At 37.2% G+C, this 16,896-nt stretch overlaps 1 protein-coding gene across 12 annotated transcripts in view; it reads left to right on the top strand.

Moving 5' to 3' along the window:
• The window catches only part of EHBP1 (EH domain binding protein 1), a 385,114-nt gene that overhangs the window by 202,056 nt on the left and 166,162 nt on the right, over positions 1-16,896 (top strand). For all 12 annotated transcript variants that reach the window (XM_055400514.2, XM_055400518.2, XM_055400515.2 and 9 more), the window contains one exon: positions 16,155-16,344. In XM_055400514.2, coding sequence (XP_055256489.1) covers positions 16,155-16,344 — 190 coding nt within the window. The remainder of the gene's footprint in view (positions 1-16,154; positions 16,345-16,896) is intronic.

Here is a 16,896-nt window from a genome sequence, read left to right as displayed (position 1 = left end):
AACTTTTAGCCATAATGGAGTAGCATGGAGTATTTATAGCTTCTTGTCTAACACAACTAAAAAAACTGAATAAAATGTATAAAACAACAGTTTTTGGACATAAAATTGCACAGGACCCCTGAGAGAACCGAAATAAGGAATGTAAACCCTAGAGTTGTCCAAGCTTATTAATGGGAGAGTATTTCCAAGTGCAATTCAGGGAGAGAGAACCCAAACACTCCAGAATCTCCCTGTGCTGAGGAGGCAGAGTTTGGACTTTGAAGGTACTGAGGTAGCTAGAATTTGTGGACAGAGTATCAGAGAGGAGAAAGCTAATCATAAAGAGTTTCAGCAATCTGTAGAAAGTTTCTCTTGAGTCTTTAACTGAGTACTAATCAGAGCATGCTAAAGCTGAAACTCCAATACTTTGGCCACCTCATGAGACGAGTTGACTCACTGGAAAAGACTCTGATGCTGGGAAAGGTTGGGGGCGGGAGGAGAAGGGGACAACGGAGAGTGAGATGGCTGGATGGCATCACCGACTCTGTGGACATGAGTTTGAGTGTACTCCGGGAGTTGGTGATGGACAGGGAGGCCTGGCGTGCTGTGATTCATGGGGTCGCGGAGAGTCGGACACGACTGAGCGACTGAACTGAACTGAATCAGAGCATAGGGCTTCCCTGGTGGCTCAGACAGTAAAAAATCTGCCTGCAATGCAGGAGACCCTGGTTTGATCCCTGGGTTGGGACGATCCCCTGGAGAAGGGAATGGCTACCCACTGCAGTATTCTGGCCTGGAGAAAGAATTCCATGGACAGAGGAGCCTATTGGGCTACAGTCCATGGGTTCATAAAGAGTCAGACATGTCTGAGCTACTTTCACTTCACAATCAGAGTATACATGTGAAGAAGTTACTGAGAACAAAGAATTAGACAGAATAATCCCTGGAGTTCACTTAGGATCAAGAGTAGTTTGGATTTCCACCAACCAGAGAGAAAAGACATCCTAACATATGGGACATCGAGTTGAGTCCACAGAAAAGTATTGTTCCAGTAGTGGGACCAAATTAACCCTTGACTAAAGGCTGTTGTAGGCAAAGTTTAAAAGCAACAAAGTTTAAAAGCAAATCTCAGAAGAATCAGAATAATTTCACATAATTGGATCCCACAGACAGCCCAAAAATATCTTAAAAAGAATGCCAAAAAATTCAGTATCCAACACAAAATTCATGATGTCTGACAGCCAATCAAAAATTGATCAGGCATGTAAAGCCTAAAGTTCTGACTACAAATGAGGAGGAAACTCAGTCTTTAAATATGGATGCCAAAATGGTTCAGATGATGAAATTAATAGACATGTGGTAGTTTAAATATTATATAAATATACTCCAGATATTCAAGAAGTTGGAAGAAATTATCAGCATGGAATACAAAAAATAAATTCAAATTCAGTTTTTAAAGATGAAATATACAAAATCTAATGAAAAATACACTGGATAGGATTAATCCCATGTTAGATACTGCAGAAGGCAGTATTAGTGAACCTAAGTACTTAACAATAGAAACTCTCCAGATTAAAACATAAATGGAAAAGAAGTGAACAGAGGATGAGTGGGCAACTTCAATTAGCCTAACATAAGTGTAACTGAAGTTCCCAAAGGAAAGGAAAGATGAGGGAAACAAAAAAATGTTTGAGGAAATAATGACCAAAAATTTTAGAAATTTAAAACATATGTAAATCTACAGGTCTAAGCAGCTGGAGGAACCACAAGAATGATGAAGAAAACTATACCCAGGCTTCTTAACAAAAGCAATTCAAGTTAGAAGATAGTGGGGTAATATATAACTACTGAAAGAAAGTAAGAAAAGTCGCTCAGTTGTGTCCAGCTCTTTGCAACCCCATGGACACACGAGGTTCCTCCATCCATGGAATTTTCCAGGCAAGAGTACTGGAGTGGGTTGCCATTTCCTTCTCCAGGGAATCTTCCCAACCCAGGGATCGAACCTGGGTCTCCCGCATTGCAAGCAGATGCTTTTACCCTCTGAGACATAGTCCAGGAGAAAGAAAAAAATCCTGCCAAAACAAATTTTTATTTCCAGGGGGGAAAAAAACGGTCAAAATAATGGACATTTCCAGACATGCAAAACCTAAGGGAATTCATCATTATCAGACTTGCTTTGCAAAAAATGTTACAAAGAAATCCTTCAGGCAGGAGAAAAACAACAGTATTTGGAAATTTGGATCTACACAAAGGAATGATCAGCACAGGAAATGGCAAATAGAATATATATAAAATACGTGTCTTACTTTTAAAAATCTCTTTAAAGGATAATTGATTGTTTAAAGTGTAAATAACAATATATTCTGGGTTTTGTATAGGGGTAGAAATAAAACAAATGACAGTAGTCACACAAGGGCTGAGCATGGGGAAATTGAATACTGTTTTAAGCTTTTTATACATGTTATTTGAAGATATACAGTACTGTCTTTTTTTCACGGATGACATAATCATTTATGTAGAAAATTGTAAGGAATCTCTACAAAGTCTACTAAAACTAAAAAGTAAATTTAGCAAGGTAAAGGATACAAGATCAATTTATAAATTCAGATGTATTTCTCAATAGTGACAATTAACGATCAGAAGTAGAAAATTCTAAAATACCATATACAAAAGCATCCAAAGAAATAAACCAAAACTCAGGGATAAATTTGGATGAAGATGTTCAATACAATACCCATGTGCTGAAAACAATAAAACATTGCTGAGACAAATAAATGGAGAGAAATGTTATAGCCATGGATTCAAATTGATCTATAGATTCAGTTCTATCCCAATCAAAATTTTGGTGTGTTTTTTATAATAATTGATAATGCTAATTCTAAAATGTATGCAGAAATATGATGGACCTAGAGTAGCCAAAATAATTTTGTAAAAGAATAAAGTTTGAGGACTTACATTACCCAGATTCAAGACTCATTAACCAAGACATTCTGGGAAAGGTTGGGGGCGGGAGGAGAAGGGGACGACAGAGAATGAGATGGCTGGATGGCATCACCGACTCTGTGGACATGAGTTTGAGTGTACTCCGGGAGTTGGTGATGGACAGGGAGGCCTGGCGTGCTGTAATTCATGGGGTCGCGGAGAGTCGGACACGACTGAGCAGCTGAACTGAACTGAACTGAACCAAGACATTCTGGTATTGACTTAAACATATTGTTAAATGAAAGAGAATATAAACAGATCTATAGCTAGACCCACACATATATTGCCAGTTGAATTTTGACAAAAGTAGCACAGGAAGTCAGGCAAGGATAATCTTTACAACAAATGGTGCTCAAACAATTAAAGGTCTATATCCCCCAACCCCTCCAGAAAAGAACTGCAGTCCTTACCTCACAACAAATATACAATTTTACTAAAAATAGATCATACACCTAAAAATGAAAACTGAAACATGAGAACTTTTAGAAGAAAACATAGAAGAAAAATGAATTAGGCAAAAATTTATTGAATAGAATGCAAAAAAAAAAAGTCAAAGGAAAAAAGTTATAATTCAGACTTCTTTAAAGTTAATTCTTTTGCTGTTTAAAAAACATTTGTGAAGGTAAAAAGGCATTCCACAATGTGGCCAGACTTCTTTGTAAAATACCTATCAGTCAAGACTTCTATCAAGTATATGTAAAGAACGCTAGCTCAGTGATAACACAGATGTCTTTTTTAAAGAGAGAAAAGATTTGAACAGACATTTCACAGGAGATAGAAGAATAGCCAATGTGTACATAAAAAGTTGTTCCAGATCTTAGTCATCAAGGAAATGCAAATTAAAACCATATAAGATACCAGCACACACCCACCTGAATTGCTCAAAGTTAAAAGAGAAGAAGAGAAGTGAAAAACAAAGGAGAAAAGGAAAGATATAAGCATCTGAATGCAGAGTTCCAAAGAATAGAAACAGAGGAAAACAACAGAATAGGAAAAACAAGAGATCCCTTCAAGAAAATTAGAGATACCAAGGGAACATTTCATTCAAAGATGGGCTTGATAAAGGACAGAAATGGTATGGACCTAACAGAAGCAGAAGATATTAAGAAGAGGTGGCAAGAATACACAGAACTGTGCAAAAAAGATCTTCACGACCAAGATAATCATGATGGCGTGATCATTCACCTAGAGCCTGACATCTTGGAATTGAAGTCAAGCGGGCCTTAGAAAGCATCACTATGAACAAAGCTAGTGGAGGGGAAGGAATTCCAGTTGAGCTATTTCAAATCCTGAAAGATGATGCTGTGAAAGTGTGCACTCAATATGCCAGCACATTTGGAAAACTCAGCAATGGCCACAGGAATGGAAAAGGTTGGTCTTTATCCCAATCCCGAAGAAAGGCAATGCCAAAGAATGCTCAAACTACCGCACAATTGCACTCATCTCACATGCTAGTAAAGTCATGCTCAAAATTCTCCAAACCAGGCTTCAGCAATATGTGAACTGTGAATTTCCAGATGTTCAAGCTGGTTTTAGAAAAGGCAGAGGCACCAGAGATCAAATTGCCAACATCTGCTGGATCATGGAGAGCCCAAGAGAGTTCCAGAAAAACATCTATTTCTGCTTCATTGACTATGCCAAAGCCTTTGACTGTGTGGATCACAATAAACTGGAAAATTCTGAAAGAGATGGGAATACCAGACCACCTGACCTGTCTCTTGAGAAACCTGTATGCAGGTCAGGAAGCAACAGTTAGAACTGGACATGGAACAACAGACTGGTTCCAAATAGGAAAAGGAGTACGTCAAGGCTGTATATTGTCACCCTGCTTATTTAACTTATATGCAGAGTACATCATGAGGAACGCTGGGCTGGAAGAAGCACAAGCTGGAATCAAGATTGCTGGGAGAAATATCAATAACCTCAGATATGCAGATGATACCGCCCTTATGGCAGAAAGTGAAGAGGAACTCAAAAGCCTCTTGATGAAAGTGAAAGAGGAGAGTGAAAAGGTTGGCTTGAAGCTCAACATTCAGAAAACAAAGATCATGGCATCTGGTCCCATCACTTCATGGGAAATAGATGGGGAAACAGTGTAAACAGTGTCAGACTTTATTTTTTTGGGCTCCAAAATCACTGCAGATGCTGATTGCAGCCATGAAATTAAAAGACGCTTACTCCTTGGAAGGAAAGTTATGACCAACCTAGATAGCATATTAAAAAGCAGAGACATTACTTTGCCAACCAAGGTCCTTCTAGTCAAGGCTATGGTTTTTCCCGTGGTCATGTATGGATGTGAGAGTTGGACTGTGAAGAAAGCTGATCGCCGAAGAATTGATGCTTTTGAACTGTGGTGCTGGAGAAGACTCTTGAGAGTCTCTTGGACTGCATGGAGATCCAACCAGTCCACTCTAAAGGAGATCAATTGTGGGTGTTCATTGGAAGGACTGGTGCTAAAGCTGAAACTCCAATACTTTGGCCACCTCATGTGACGAGTAGACTCACTGGAAAAGACTGATGCTGGGAAGGATTGGGGGCGGGAGGAGAAGGGGATGACAGAGAATCAGATGGCTGGATGGCATCACCCACTCGATGGAGATGAGGTTGAGTGAACTCCGGGAGTTGGTGATGGACAGGGAGGCCTGGTGTGCTGTGATTCATGGGGTCAGAAAGAGTTGGACACGACTGAGCGACTGAACTGAACTGATACCAGATACTATCAGGGACATGGAGCCACTGGTACTCTCAAAACTCTCAAAGTTCTAAATGCAGCTATTTTAGAAAAAAATTTAGCCAGTTTTTGAACAAGTTAAACATAATTTGACTTTTGAACTAACCATCCCATTTCTAGGTATTTAACCAAAAGAAATCAAAACATATGTCCACAAAAAGTCATATACATGGATATTTTGACAGCTTTATTTATCATAATAGCGAGATACTGTAATAACCCCAGTGTCCACCAATAGTCAAATAATAAGCAAGTTGTAGTATAACAGTGGAATACTACTCAGTAATTAAGAACAAACTATTAATACATGTAAGTGTATGGATCAGTTTGAAAGTTATTATGTTGAGTGAAAGAAGTCAAACCTAAAAAGAGCATATACTCTATGATATCCTTTATTTAAAACTAGAAAATATAAACAGGCTGTAATGAGAGAAAGTAGACCCATAGTTGCCTGAGACTGGAGGTAGAGGAAGGGATGGATGAATTTAAAGGGATGCAAGGAATCTTTTGGAGAACTGGAAATGTTTGTAGTCTTGATCGTGCTGATGGTTTTATGCTTATGTGCATATATGAAAAACTCATCAAGTTGCACTTTTTAATTACGTGCCATTTATTGTATATCAATGATACCTAAGTAAAACTGTTTAAAAAAAAAAGCTCACAGCAGTATTTAACTTTATTAACAGAAATACTCTGTCACATGAGTGATTCCTAGCCTAGATTTCTTGGGCTTTAGGTTTGTTTGGTGAAAATAATTGATGTGAAACAGGGGAGATCTACAGAATATTTTACATTTTTTAAAAGCTAAATAATAATTATGTGTTTGCTTATAATGAGGCTATATGGGTCTTTGTTTTCCTTGGAAATACTGAATTTTATTGTACTGATGTTATTTAGACCTTAAGAAAAATAGTTATTTCTTTCAAAATGCAGTGTAGTAGGAAATTTTTTCAAAATATGGGATATATAGGTTGAGAGGCGAATTATAAAAGGGCTCCTTTGATGTACAAAAATTGGGAGCAGTTGCTTTGTGTGCAGTAAGAAATGTCATCCCTCTCCTGTACATTGGTCAACTCCCATTTTGAGCATTACTTTGCTTCTAGGTGCTGCACTTTACAAGGGGCATTGATGATTCAAAGCGTTAACAGAGTAGAGTGAACAGAGTCATTAAAATGTCCAGAAACCACATCAAATGAGCAGTGACTGAGGACATAGGGACTGTTTGACTTAGTAAAGAAGTTGTTTAAGGGAACTATAATAACGAAGTTTAAATATTTGAAAGACTTGTTTGAAAGAAGAAGGTAGTTGACTTGTTTTCTGTTGCCCTGGACCTGCATTTCTCAACCTTTGATCATTTTACAGCACATGGGTAATAACTCTCACATGTGCTACATGCTTCCATGGGCATAGCTAGGTTTTGATAAAACTAAAAAATAGTTCTAACCTCCTATAAGAATAGGAATTATGTCATGATAATCATCTGATTCAAAACCCAGGTTGAGATCTCAATGCTAAAACTATACAGAAGTTGAAAAAATTGGCTCTAGCTGAAGTTGTTGTATTTGTTTTCTTTGAAATAGCTAATGTGTGATCAAAATAAAATTTCTCATGGGTGGTGTAGGTGCTGAGTAATAGCCACACACCTAGAGTATTTGAATGTAAATGCAAACTTTAAAGACAAACATTCAGTCAGTCCAACATGCATGAATATTACACAACGTACACACACCCTGCTCTCTCCTATTAACAAATTAAAGAGACATCTAATGTTTGCTTAAACTTTTAAAATGCCTTAATAAAAACTAAAATCAGAATGACTAGGTGTTTCCTTTTGACCATTCTTTTTCCACATGAAAGTCACAGCCTTTACAAGTTTCCCATGAATAAAGAACATTCTGAATTGCTCAATCATCTGAGGTTACCAGAGGAGCCAACAAACACTCAGCTTTTTTGTAGGAACATTATCCATAAATCTCGAAGGTTGCTCGTCAGCTAATAATGTCCAGGAAGAACTCTGTGTTAATTACTTACCTGGTATTTCTCATCTTTGTCTCCAGAAGTTTGTAGGTCCAACTTAAGTGGCAAAAATCTTCAAGAAGTTGTTCTTACTTCAATAATAAACTTATGACTTTTCATCAAGATGCCTGTATGACTCATCTTCCATTACCAAACTCTTCCTGTGTCCTCTGACATAAAACTATCACAAATAAATAGTGCTGAGTTCTGTGATGTGTAAAGCAGCCTTCAGAAATTCAGCGTTATCTGTCAGCTCCAAGAGAATATATGCATACTTAAGTGGTTTTAGCACTTGTCCTTTACGCTTATCAACTGTATGGTTTTCTCAGTTTTCTCATGTTGGGGGTTAGTTCAGCCCTTGCAATTATGTAGGAAAACTGAGATGTGTTAGAGCAATAATATTTTTCAAAACATTTAGAGATGAACTTTTGAGGTCCAGCATGAAATCATTGGTGTGGGTGTACATCAGTTTCTCAAGGGAAGTTGTCATTGAAGTTTAATCAGAAAAGCCACACACTTATTTTAATATGTTTGAATTGTTTTCCCAAAGAAATATAAACTTTCAAAGTGAGAGGAAAAGCGTATAAGTTTCATTGCACACTTTTGTCAGTGTGTTTGCTAACCCTATTTCTAATCAACTTTAGTTTTTCTTTCTATAATACTTTTTCTTATTTTTTTTAAAAATGAATAATATCATTTAAAGTTACTCTGTCCAATTTTCCACTTAACTGAGTTTTTGATTCACAATGAATTAATGATACTACTAATGTATTACTTTTGAACAGTACAAGAATAAAAATAATAATTCTTTATTCATAGTGATGTGAGATGCCTTGAAATAGATGATTCAGATCAGAGTTGATTAACAGAATGTGGAAATTGTGCTAATTCCTTTAATAATTTTTCCTTACTAAAAATGCTGTTCAAGTATTTTAAAATGTACTTATTAGAAATTATATAATTCTTGTCATTACAAAGGAAAAAAAAATTTGTGTGTGCTCAGTTGTGTTCGGCTCTTTGCAGCCCCATCAAGAGCCTAGAAAAAGAAGAGCAAATACACAAAGCAAGCAGAAGAAAGGAAATAAAGAGCAGAAATCATTGCAATTGAAAACAGAAAAGCAACAGAGAAAAAAACCCAGTGTCACAAAGCAGTAGTTCTTTGAAAAGACTGATAAAATTGATCATAGCATAACTTGTAGCATAACTGGCAAAGAAAAAAGAGAGAATACAAATTACCAATACCAGAAATGCAACCAGGGATATCACTACAGACCCTGCAGACACACAGATAACAAGAGAATACCATGAAAGAAACTTAACACACATAAACTTGACAACTTCAATGAAATGGACCACTTTCTCAAGAAGGACAACTGTAACTCAGCCAATATGAAATAGGTAAGCTCAATAGCCCTAAAAATGATTTTAAAAATTCAATTTATAATTTTAAATCTCTCCAAAAAGAAATTTCTAGACCTTCTTTTCACTGAAGAATTCTATGAAACATTTAAAGAATAATAATTACCAATTCTGCACAGTCTCTTTCAGAAAATAGATGAGACACTTTCCAATTCCTTTATGAAATTAGTATTACCTTGATACCAAAACCAGACAACAACAGGACACAAACAAAAAAATAAAACTACAGACCAATATCCCTAATGAATGTTCCTTAACAAAATATTGTCAGATAAAATTCAACAAAATGAATTATACACCATGATTACATAAAGTTTATCTCAGGAATACCAGGCTGTTTTAATATTTGAAAATCAGTATAATCTACCATGTTGATAAACTAAAGAATAAGAATTATATGATCATATTTATCAATGCAGAAAAACATTTGTCTAAATACAAAGTATACCAATATTCAAGTGGTTAGAGGTTGGTGGAGAGACGTGAAGAAAAAGGATAGTTCTAGATGTCTTTGTAATACTTACAAAATAACTTAAAAGTTGAATGCAACTTAGTATTGTAAATTTAGTTATATAAAACACACTGAAAAATTGCCTGTCCTAAGGAATGTTGTGATTTTTTCCTGTTAAGTACAAATCTTTGCAATGTGCCTAGTATACTACTGGAGATCAGTGGAGAAATAAATCCAGAAAGAATGAAGAGATGGAGCCAAAGCAAAAGCAACACCCAGTTGTGGATGTGACTGGTGATAGAAGCAAGGTCCAATGCTATAAAGAGCAATAGTGCATAGGAACCTGGAATGTTAGGTCCATGAATCAAGGCAAATTGGAAGTTGTTAAATAGGAGATGGCAAGGGTGAACGTCGACATTTAGGAATCAGCAAACTAAAATGGACTGGAATGGGTAAATTTAACTCAGATGACCATATATATATATACTACTGTGGGCAAGAATCCCTTAGAAGAAGGGATCATAGTCAACAAAAGGATTAGAAATGCAGTACTTGGATGCAATCTCAAAAACGACAGAAAGATCTCTGTTTGTTTCCAAGGCAAACCATTCAATATCATGGTAATCCAAGTCTATGCCCCGACCAGTAACACTGAAGAAGCTGAAGTTGAACAGTTCTATGAAGACCTACAAGACCTTTTAGAACTAATACCCAAAAAAGATGTCCTTTTCATTATAGGGGACTGGAATGCAAAAGTAGGAAGTCAAGAAACACTTGGGGTAACAGGCAAATTTGGCCTTGGAGCACAGAATGAAGCAGGGCAAAGGCTAATAGAGTTTTGGCAAGAGTATGCGCTGGTCATAGCAAACACCCTCTTCCAACAACACGAGAAGACTCTACACATGGACATCACCATATGGCCAACAGTGAAATCAGATTGCAGCCAAAGATAGAGAAACTCTAAATAATGACCAAAAACAAGACCAGGAGCTGACTGTGGCTCAGATCATGAACTCCTTATTGCCAAATTCAGACTTAAATTGAAGAAAGTAGGGAAAACCACTAGACCATTCAGATATGACCTAAATCAAATCCCTTATGATTATATAGTGGAAGTGAGAAATATATTTAAGGGGCAAGATCTGATAGACAAGAGTGTCTGATGAACTATGGACGGAGGTTCATGACATTGTACAGGAGAGAGAGATCAAGAACATCCCTAAAAAAAGAAATTCAAAAAAGCAAAATGGCTGTCTGAGGAGGCCTAACAAATAGCTGTGAAAAGAAGAAAAACAAAAAGCAAAGGAAAAAAGGAAAGATAAATCCATTTGAATGCAGAGTTCCAAAGACTAGCAAGGAGAGAAAAGAAAGCTTTCCTCCATGATCAGTGCAAAGAAATAGAAGAAAACAATAAAATAGGAAAGACTAGAGATCTCTTCAAGAAAATTAGAGATACCAAGCAAACATTTCATGCAAAGATGGGCTCAATAAAGGACAGAAATATATGGACCTAACAGAAGCAGAAGATATTAAGAAGAGATGGCAAGAATACACAGAAGAACTATACAAAAAAGATCTTCATGACCTAGATAATCACTATGGTGTGATCACTCACCTAGAGCCAGACATCCTGGAATGTGAAGTCAAGTGGGCCTTAGGAAGCATCACATCAACAAAATTATTAGAGGTGATGGAATTCCAGTTGAGCTATTTCAAATCCTAAAAGATGATGCTGTGAAAGTGCCAGCAAGTTTGGAAAACTCAGCAGTGGCCACAGGACTGAAAAAAGTCAATCTTCATTCCAATCCCAAAGGAAGGCAATGCCAAAGAATGCTCAAACTACTGCACAATTGCACTCATCTCACCTGTGAGTAAAGTAATGCTCAAAATTCTCCAAGCCAGGCTTCCAAAGTATGTGAACCGTGAAGTTCCAGATATTCAAGCTGGATTTAGAAAAGGGAGAGGAACCAGAGATCAAATTGCCAACATCTGTTGGATCATCATAAAAGCAAGAGAGTTTCAGAAAAACATCTATTTCTACTTTATTGACTATGCCAAAGCCGTTGACTGTGTGGATCACAACAAACTATGGAAAATCCTTAAGGAGATGAGAATACCAGACCACCTCACCTGCCTCTTGAGAAACCTGTATGCAGGTCAGGAAGCAACAGTTAGAACTGGACATGGAGCAACTGCCTGGTTCCAAGAAGGAAAAGGAGTACGTCAAGGCTATATATTGTTACCCTGCTTATTTAACTTATATGCAGAGTACATCATGAGAAACGCTGGGCTGGATGAAGCACAAGCTGGAATCAAGATTGCTGGGAGAAATTTCAGTAACCTCAGATATGCAGATGACACAACCCTTATGGCAGAAAGTGAAGAAGAACTAAAGATCTTCTTTATGAAAGTGAAAGAGGAGAATGAAAAGTTGGCTTAAACCTCAGCATTCAGAAACAGTGGAAACAGTGACAGGCTTTATTTTGGGGGGCTCCAAAATCACTGCAGATGGTGACTACAGCCATGCAATTAAAAGATGCTTACTCCTTGGAAGGAAAGTTATGACCAACCTAGAAAGGATATTAAAAAGCAGAGACATTACTTTGTCAACAAATGTCCATCTAGTCAAGGCTATGGTTTTTCCAGTAGTCACGCATGGAAGTGAGAGTTGGGCTATGAAGAAAGCTGAATGCCAAAGAATTTATGCCTTTGAACTATGGTGTTGGAGAAGACTCTTCAGAGTCTCTTGAACCGCAAGGAGATCCAACCAGTCCATCCTAAAGGAGATCAATCCTGGGTTTTCATTGGAAAGACTGATGCTAAGCTGAAACTCCAACACTTTGGCCACCTGATGCGAAGAGCTGACTCATTTGAAAAGACACTGATGCTAGGAAAGATTGAAGGCAGGAGGAGAAGAAGGGGATGACAGAGGATGAGATGGTTGGATGGCATCATCAACTCGATGGACATGATTTTGGGTAATGTCTGCAAGTTGGTGATGGACAGGGGGGCCTGGCGTGCTGCGGTCCATGGGGTTGCAAAGAGTTGGACATGACTGAGTGACTGAACTGAACTGATCCTTAAATCCTCAAAATTTTTCTTAAAATTAATCATACTTATGTATCAAATTAATAATGATTATTGTGGCAGCTACCATGTTGTGGACTTTTGTGAAAATTTGTTATAGAGAGATGGAATCATGAATAATTTTTAAAAAATCACCGAAATAGTTCACATATCAATTAATTCAGTTAGATTAAAGTGGGTTTGTTCAGTACTGAAACATTTAACATCAGATAGCAAAGAGTAAGTTTTGAGGAGGAGAGGGGAGATTTTTTTTTTTTTCACTTTCTAAGTTTTGGAGTTAAAAAAAATGTTTTTAAATCCCATTTCTTAATTTTTACCTCCCTTTGAACTACTTTTAGTGTTTGAAAAATAACTTGGTAAGGCCTGAGTGGAGGTAAGAGAGATTCTGAGGCTATATCTCCCGCTCAATGAGAAGGAGTCACATGACACTGTTTCAGCTAGTACAGAGTGAGAGTGACATACGAGTGTGGTTTATTTCCCCTCTCTGGTTTAGAGTACTTGGTACCCAGAGTCTCATGAGAGCAGACTGTTGTTAGGCAGAGATGTAGATACTTGGTTATTGGTTTCAAATGAATCTACTTCTGTTGCAGTTAAAAGAACGTATATAATTGAACACAGGAAGCTATTACCAGTACAGACCTTATATAACTAGATGGAGTTCCCTTGGTATACTTATTATGTTTGGGTGGTCTGGGTCTTAGCCTTGTAGACTCAGAAATGCTATTGTTACTGTGTATACAAGATAGTGAACCCTAGGGAACAGAGTGGTATTGAAAAAAAAGAAAATTGCTACAAACTAATGGAAACAACCAAAATAAAAGTTTATTAGTTTTATTATAATAACAATATTATAATAGGAATAGGAAGAATAATCATCATATATACCAGACACTTGTGTTTATGGATGACTAACTTATGCTAAAACTGAAACTGCAATACTTTGGCCACCTCATGCGACGAGTTGACTCACTGGAAAAGACTCTGATTCTGGGAGGGATTGGGGGTAGGAGGAGATGGGGACGACAGAGAATGAGATGGCTGGATGACATCACTGACTCGATGGACATGAGTTTGAGTGAACTCCGGGAGTTGGTGATGGACAGGGAGGCCTGGCGTGCTGTGGTTCATGGGGTCGTGAAGAGTTGGACACGACTGAGCGACTGAACTGAACTGAACTAAACTAGCTTCCCAAGTGGCTCAAATGGTAAAGTATGTGAAATTCATTCAGTCGTGTCTGACTCTTTGCAACGCCATGGCCTATACAGTCCATGGAATTCTCCAGGCCAGAATACTGGAGTGGGTAGCCTTTCCCTTCTCCAGGAGATCTTCCTAACCCAGGGATTGAACCCAGGTCTCCTGTATCACAGGCGGATTCTTTACCATATGAGCCACAAGGGAAGCTCAAGAATACTGGAGTAGGTAACCTATCCCTTCTCCAGTGGATCTTCCCAACCCAGGAATTGAACCGGGGTCTCCTGCATTGCAGGCAAATTCTTTACCAACTGAGCTATCAGGGAAGCCCCAAATAATAAAGAAACCTCCTTAAATGCAAGAGACCTGGGTTCAACCCCTGGTCGGGAAGATCTCCTGGAGAAGGGAATGGCAATCCACTCCTGTATTCTTGCCTGGAGAATTCAATAGTAGAGGAGCCTGGTGGCCTACAGTCCATGGAGTCACAAAAAGTCAGACATGACTGAGCGACTTTCACTTTCTTTTCACTTCTTTCAACTGGATAAATATTTACTCATAAAGAGAGTTAACAGGAAAGGAAGGTTTTCTGTCTGGACCTAAACTCTAGGTAGAGATAAAAAGAAAATTTCTCTAGGAAGTTATAAGCATAAACCTACACTCATGTGGATTTGATGTTATGTTGGCAGGATAGTCTGGGAACCCTCCCAAGCCAAGAAAATAAGAAACAAAGTAGCTCCTAAACTACTTGGCAAATGCAAGCATGACACACTCTGAACAGAGGCACTCCCACTTCACACTACACAGGATTTCCTCAATAAGTCCTGAACTCACAATCTAGAATTACAAAATACAAAAGGAAATGGTTTACTAAGAGTCAAGACCAGTATTATAAATGCAAGGAATTCAAATGATAGATTTATTAGATAGAGACTATAAAATAAATATGTATAAATGATTAATGACTCAAATCTCTGTACCTAAGGTATCATACACAAGCCATATAAAGAAATATGCTTATGAAATTAAAATTCCTGGAGAATTGAACATTAAATTAGACAAAATGAAACGATAAAAGGTTAACTGGTTCTTGTGAAGAATGTGAAGGAGTTATTCAGAATGTAATTCAGGAGATATAAAAATTTGTAAAAATATTTAGGAAAGAGGTAACTCAACATAGTTTGATATGATTTTCTAGTGAAAAGAATAGAGAAAATTACAAAGAGGCTATCAAAGGCAAAATGGCTGATGATTTTTCAAAACTACTGAAACACGTGAGTCTCCAGACTCAGGAAAATTCAAGGAGTCTGAAGCCAGATAAATTAAAAGAAATACCCACTTAGACATGTTGTAGTAAGATTGCTCAAAACCAGACATAAGGAGATCTTAACAACCAGAAACGAGATAAATTACAAAAGAGCAGTACTAAGCCAACAGTGGGTTACTATTTCAAAGCACTGAGGTGAATTAACTAACAACTAGAATAAACTGATGCTAAAGCTGAAACTGCAATACTTTGGCCACCTCATGCGACGAGTTGACTCACTGAAAAAGACTCTGATGCTGGGAAAGGTTGGGGCGGGAGGAGAAGGGGACGACTGAGAATGAGATGGCTGGATGGCATCACTGACTCTGTGGACATGAGTTTGAGTGAACTCCGGGAGTTGGTGATGGACAGGGAGGCCTGGCATGCTGTGATTCATGGGGTCACAGAGTCGGACACGACTGAGCGACTGAACTGAACTGAACTGAGAATAAACTACCCAGCTAAACTATCATTTAAGTATGAGACTGAAATAAAGACTGAAATAAACAGAATTTGCTATTAAAAAAAAAAGAGCTTCACTGAATGAACTTTTAAAGGATAGTCCCTAACAAGTGAATTTTAACACAGAAGTGATGAAATGCAAGGAAAAAAAAGGGGAAAAAAAAGGTTTGGTGAGAGGAGCATTGAAAAATAAATGTTTCCTCATCTTATTTCCTTTTCTGTGGATGTGGAGAATACATAGGACTTACTTTCATTACAAACATTTTCCCAAGGGTCTGTATATAGTAGAGCTGAGTGTGACTTTGTATTTTAAAGTTTTTAAAATACTTCTTAAAAGAGAAGATTTTATTGTTAATGATTCACAAAACAAAAGATTAATTGTTACTATTTCCTAATTGTAAGTTATCATTGATTTGGGTTTTTCCTTATGATTTTCAGTATGTTCTAGTTTTACAAATAAAGATATTACAGTAGTTTAGTTGGGAATAAGCTATTTTTATAAAGATATTTAACAGCAATTCCTCTTCATTTAGATCAAATCCTTTTTATGAACCTAAACCGACTCCTCCTTCAAACAATTTGCTAAGTCCAGTTCAAGAACTTGAAACTGAAAGGAGAGTAAAAAGAAAAGCCCCAGCCCCACCAGCCATCTCACCAAAGACAGGAGGAATAAATGAAAACACAGGTGTTTCTGCAGGAAGAGATCTCTCCACTTCTCCTAAGGTAGGAGTTTAATCTTATTAAAACATAAATTAATGTTTGCTTGTTTTCAAATTAAGAAAAGTCATGGTTAACTATTAATATTTTGATGATATAACAGTAAAATATAAGTAAATCCATTTGCTGCAACATTGTGTATACATTTGGAAGTCTATAAATTTATAGTACGTTATAGATTGGATTGTCTGGGTTAAGATTTGCTTTTTAAATGCCGTTTTGAAATCAGAGGGAGAAAGGCAGTATAATTGTAGGATTGGTGCTTTGAAAAAAGGATATACTCTAAAGCAGCTAGTCATGATAGACAGCTTACTCTAATATAGAGGAAAGAATAGAAATCATCTTTTTGAGGAATGTACCAGAAAGATTGACACCCAGTGCAGAGAAATACTTTGCTGAAGAATTTCAATATTGTCCCTTTGATATATGTCAGATTACAATTGTGGCCTTATTGTCATTCTTTTTTAGAAATGTTAATGGATAATAACTTCATGGAAAGGTAAAGCACAGTCTTAGAACAAAGTCTAAAGCTTCTAAATGATTTGGCTGCAAATAGTA

Source organism: Moschus berezovskii, chromosome 11 (assembly GCF_049115385.1).
Source record: "Moschus berezovskii isolate FMDL1 chromosome 11, NW_MosBer_1.0, whole genome shotgun sequence".
Taxonomy (NCBI): Eukaryota; Metazoa; Chordata; class Mammalia; order Artiodactyla; family Moschidae; genus Moschus; species Moschus berezovskii.
Note: the sequence above shows the minus strand (reverse complement) of the source record. Positions and strands in the feature narration are given on the sequence as shown.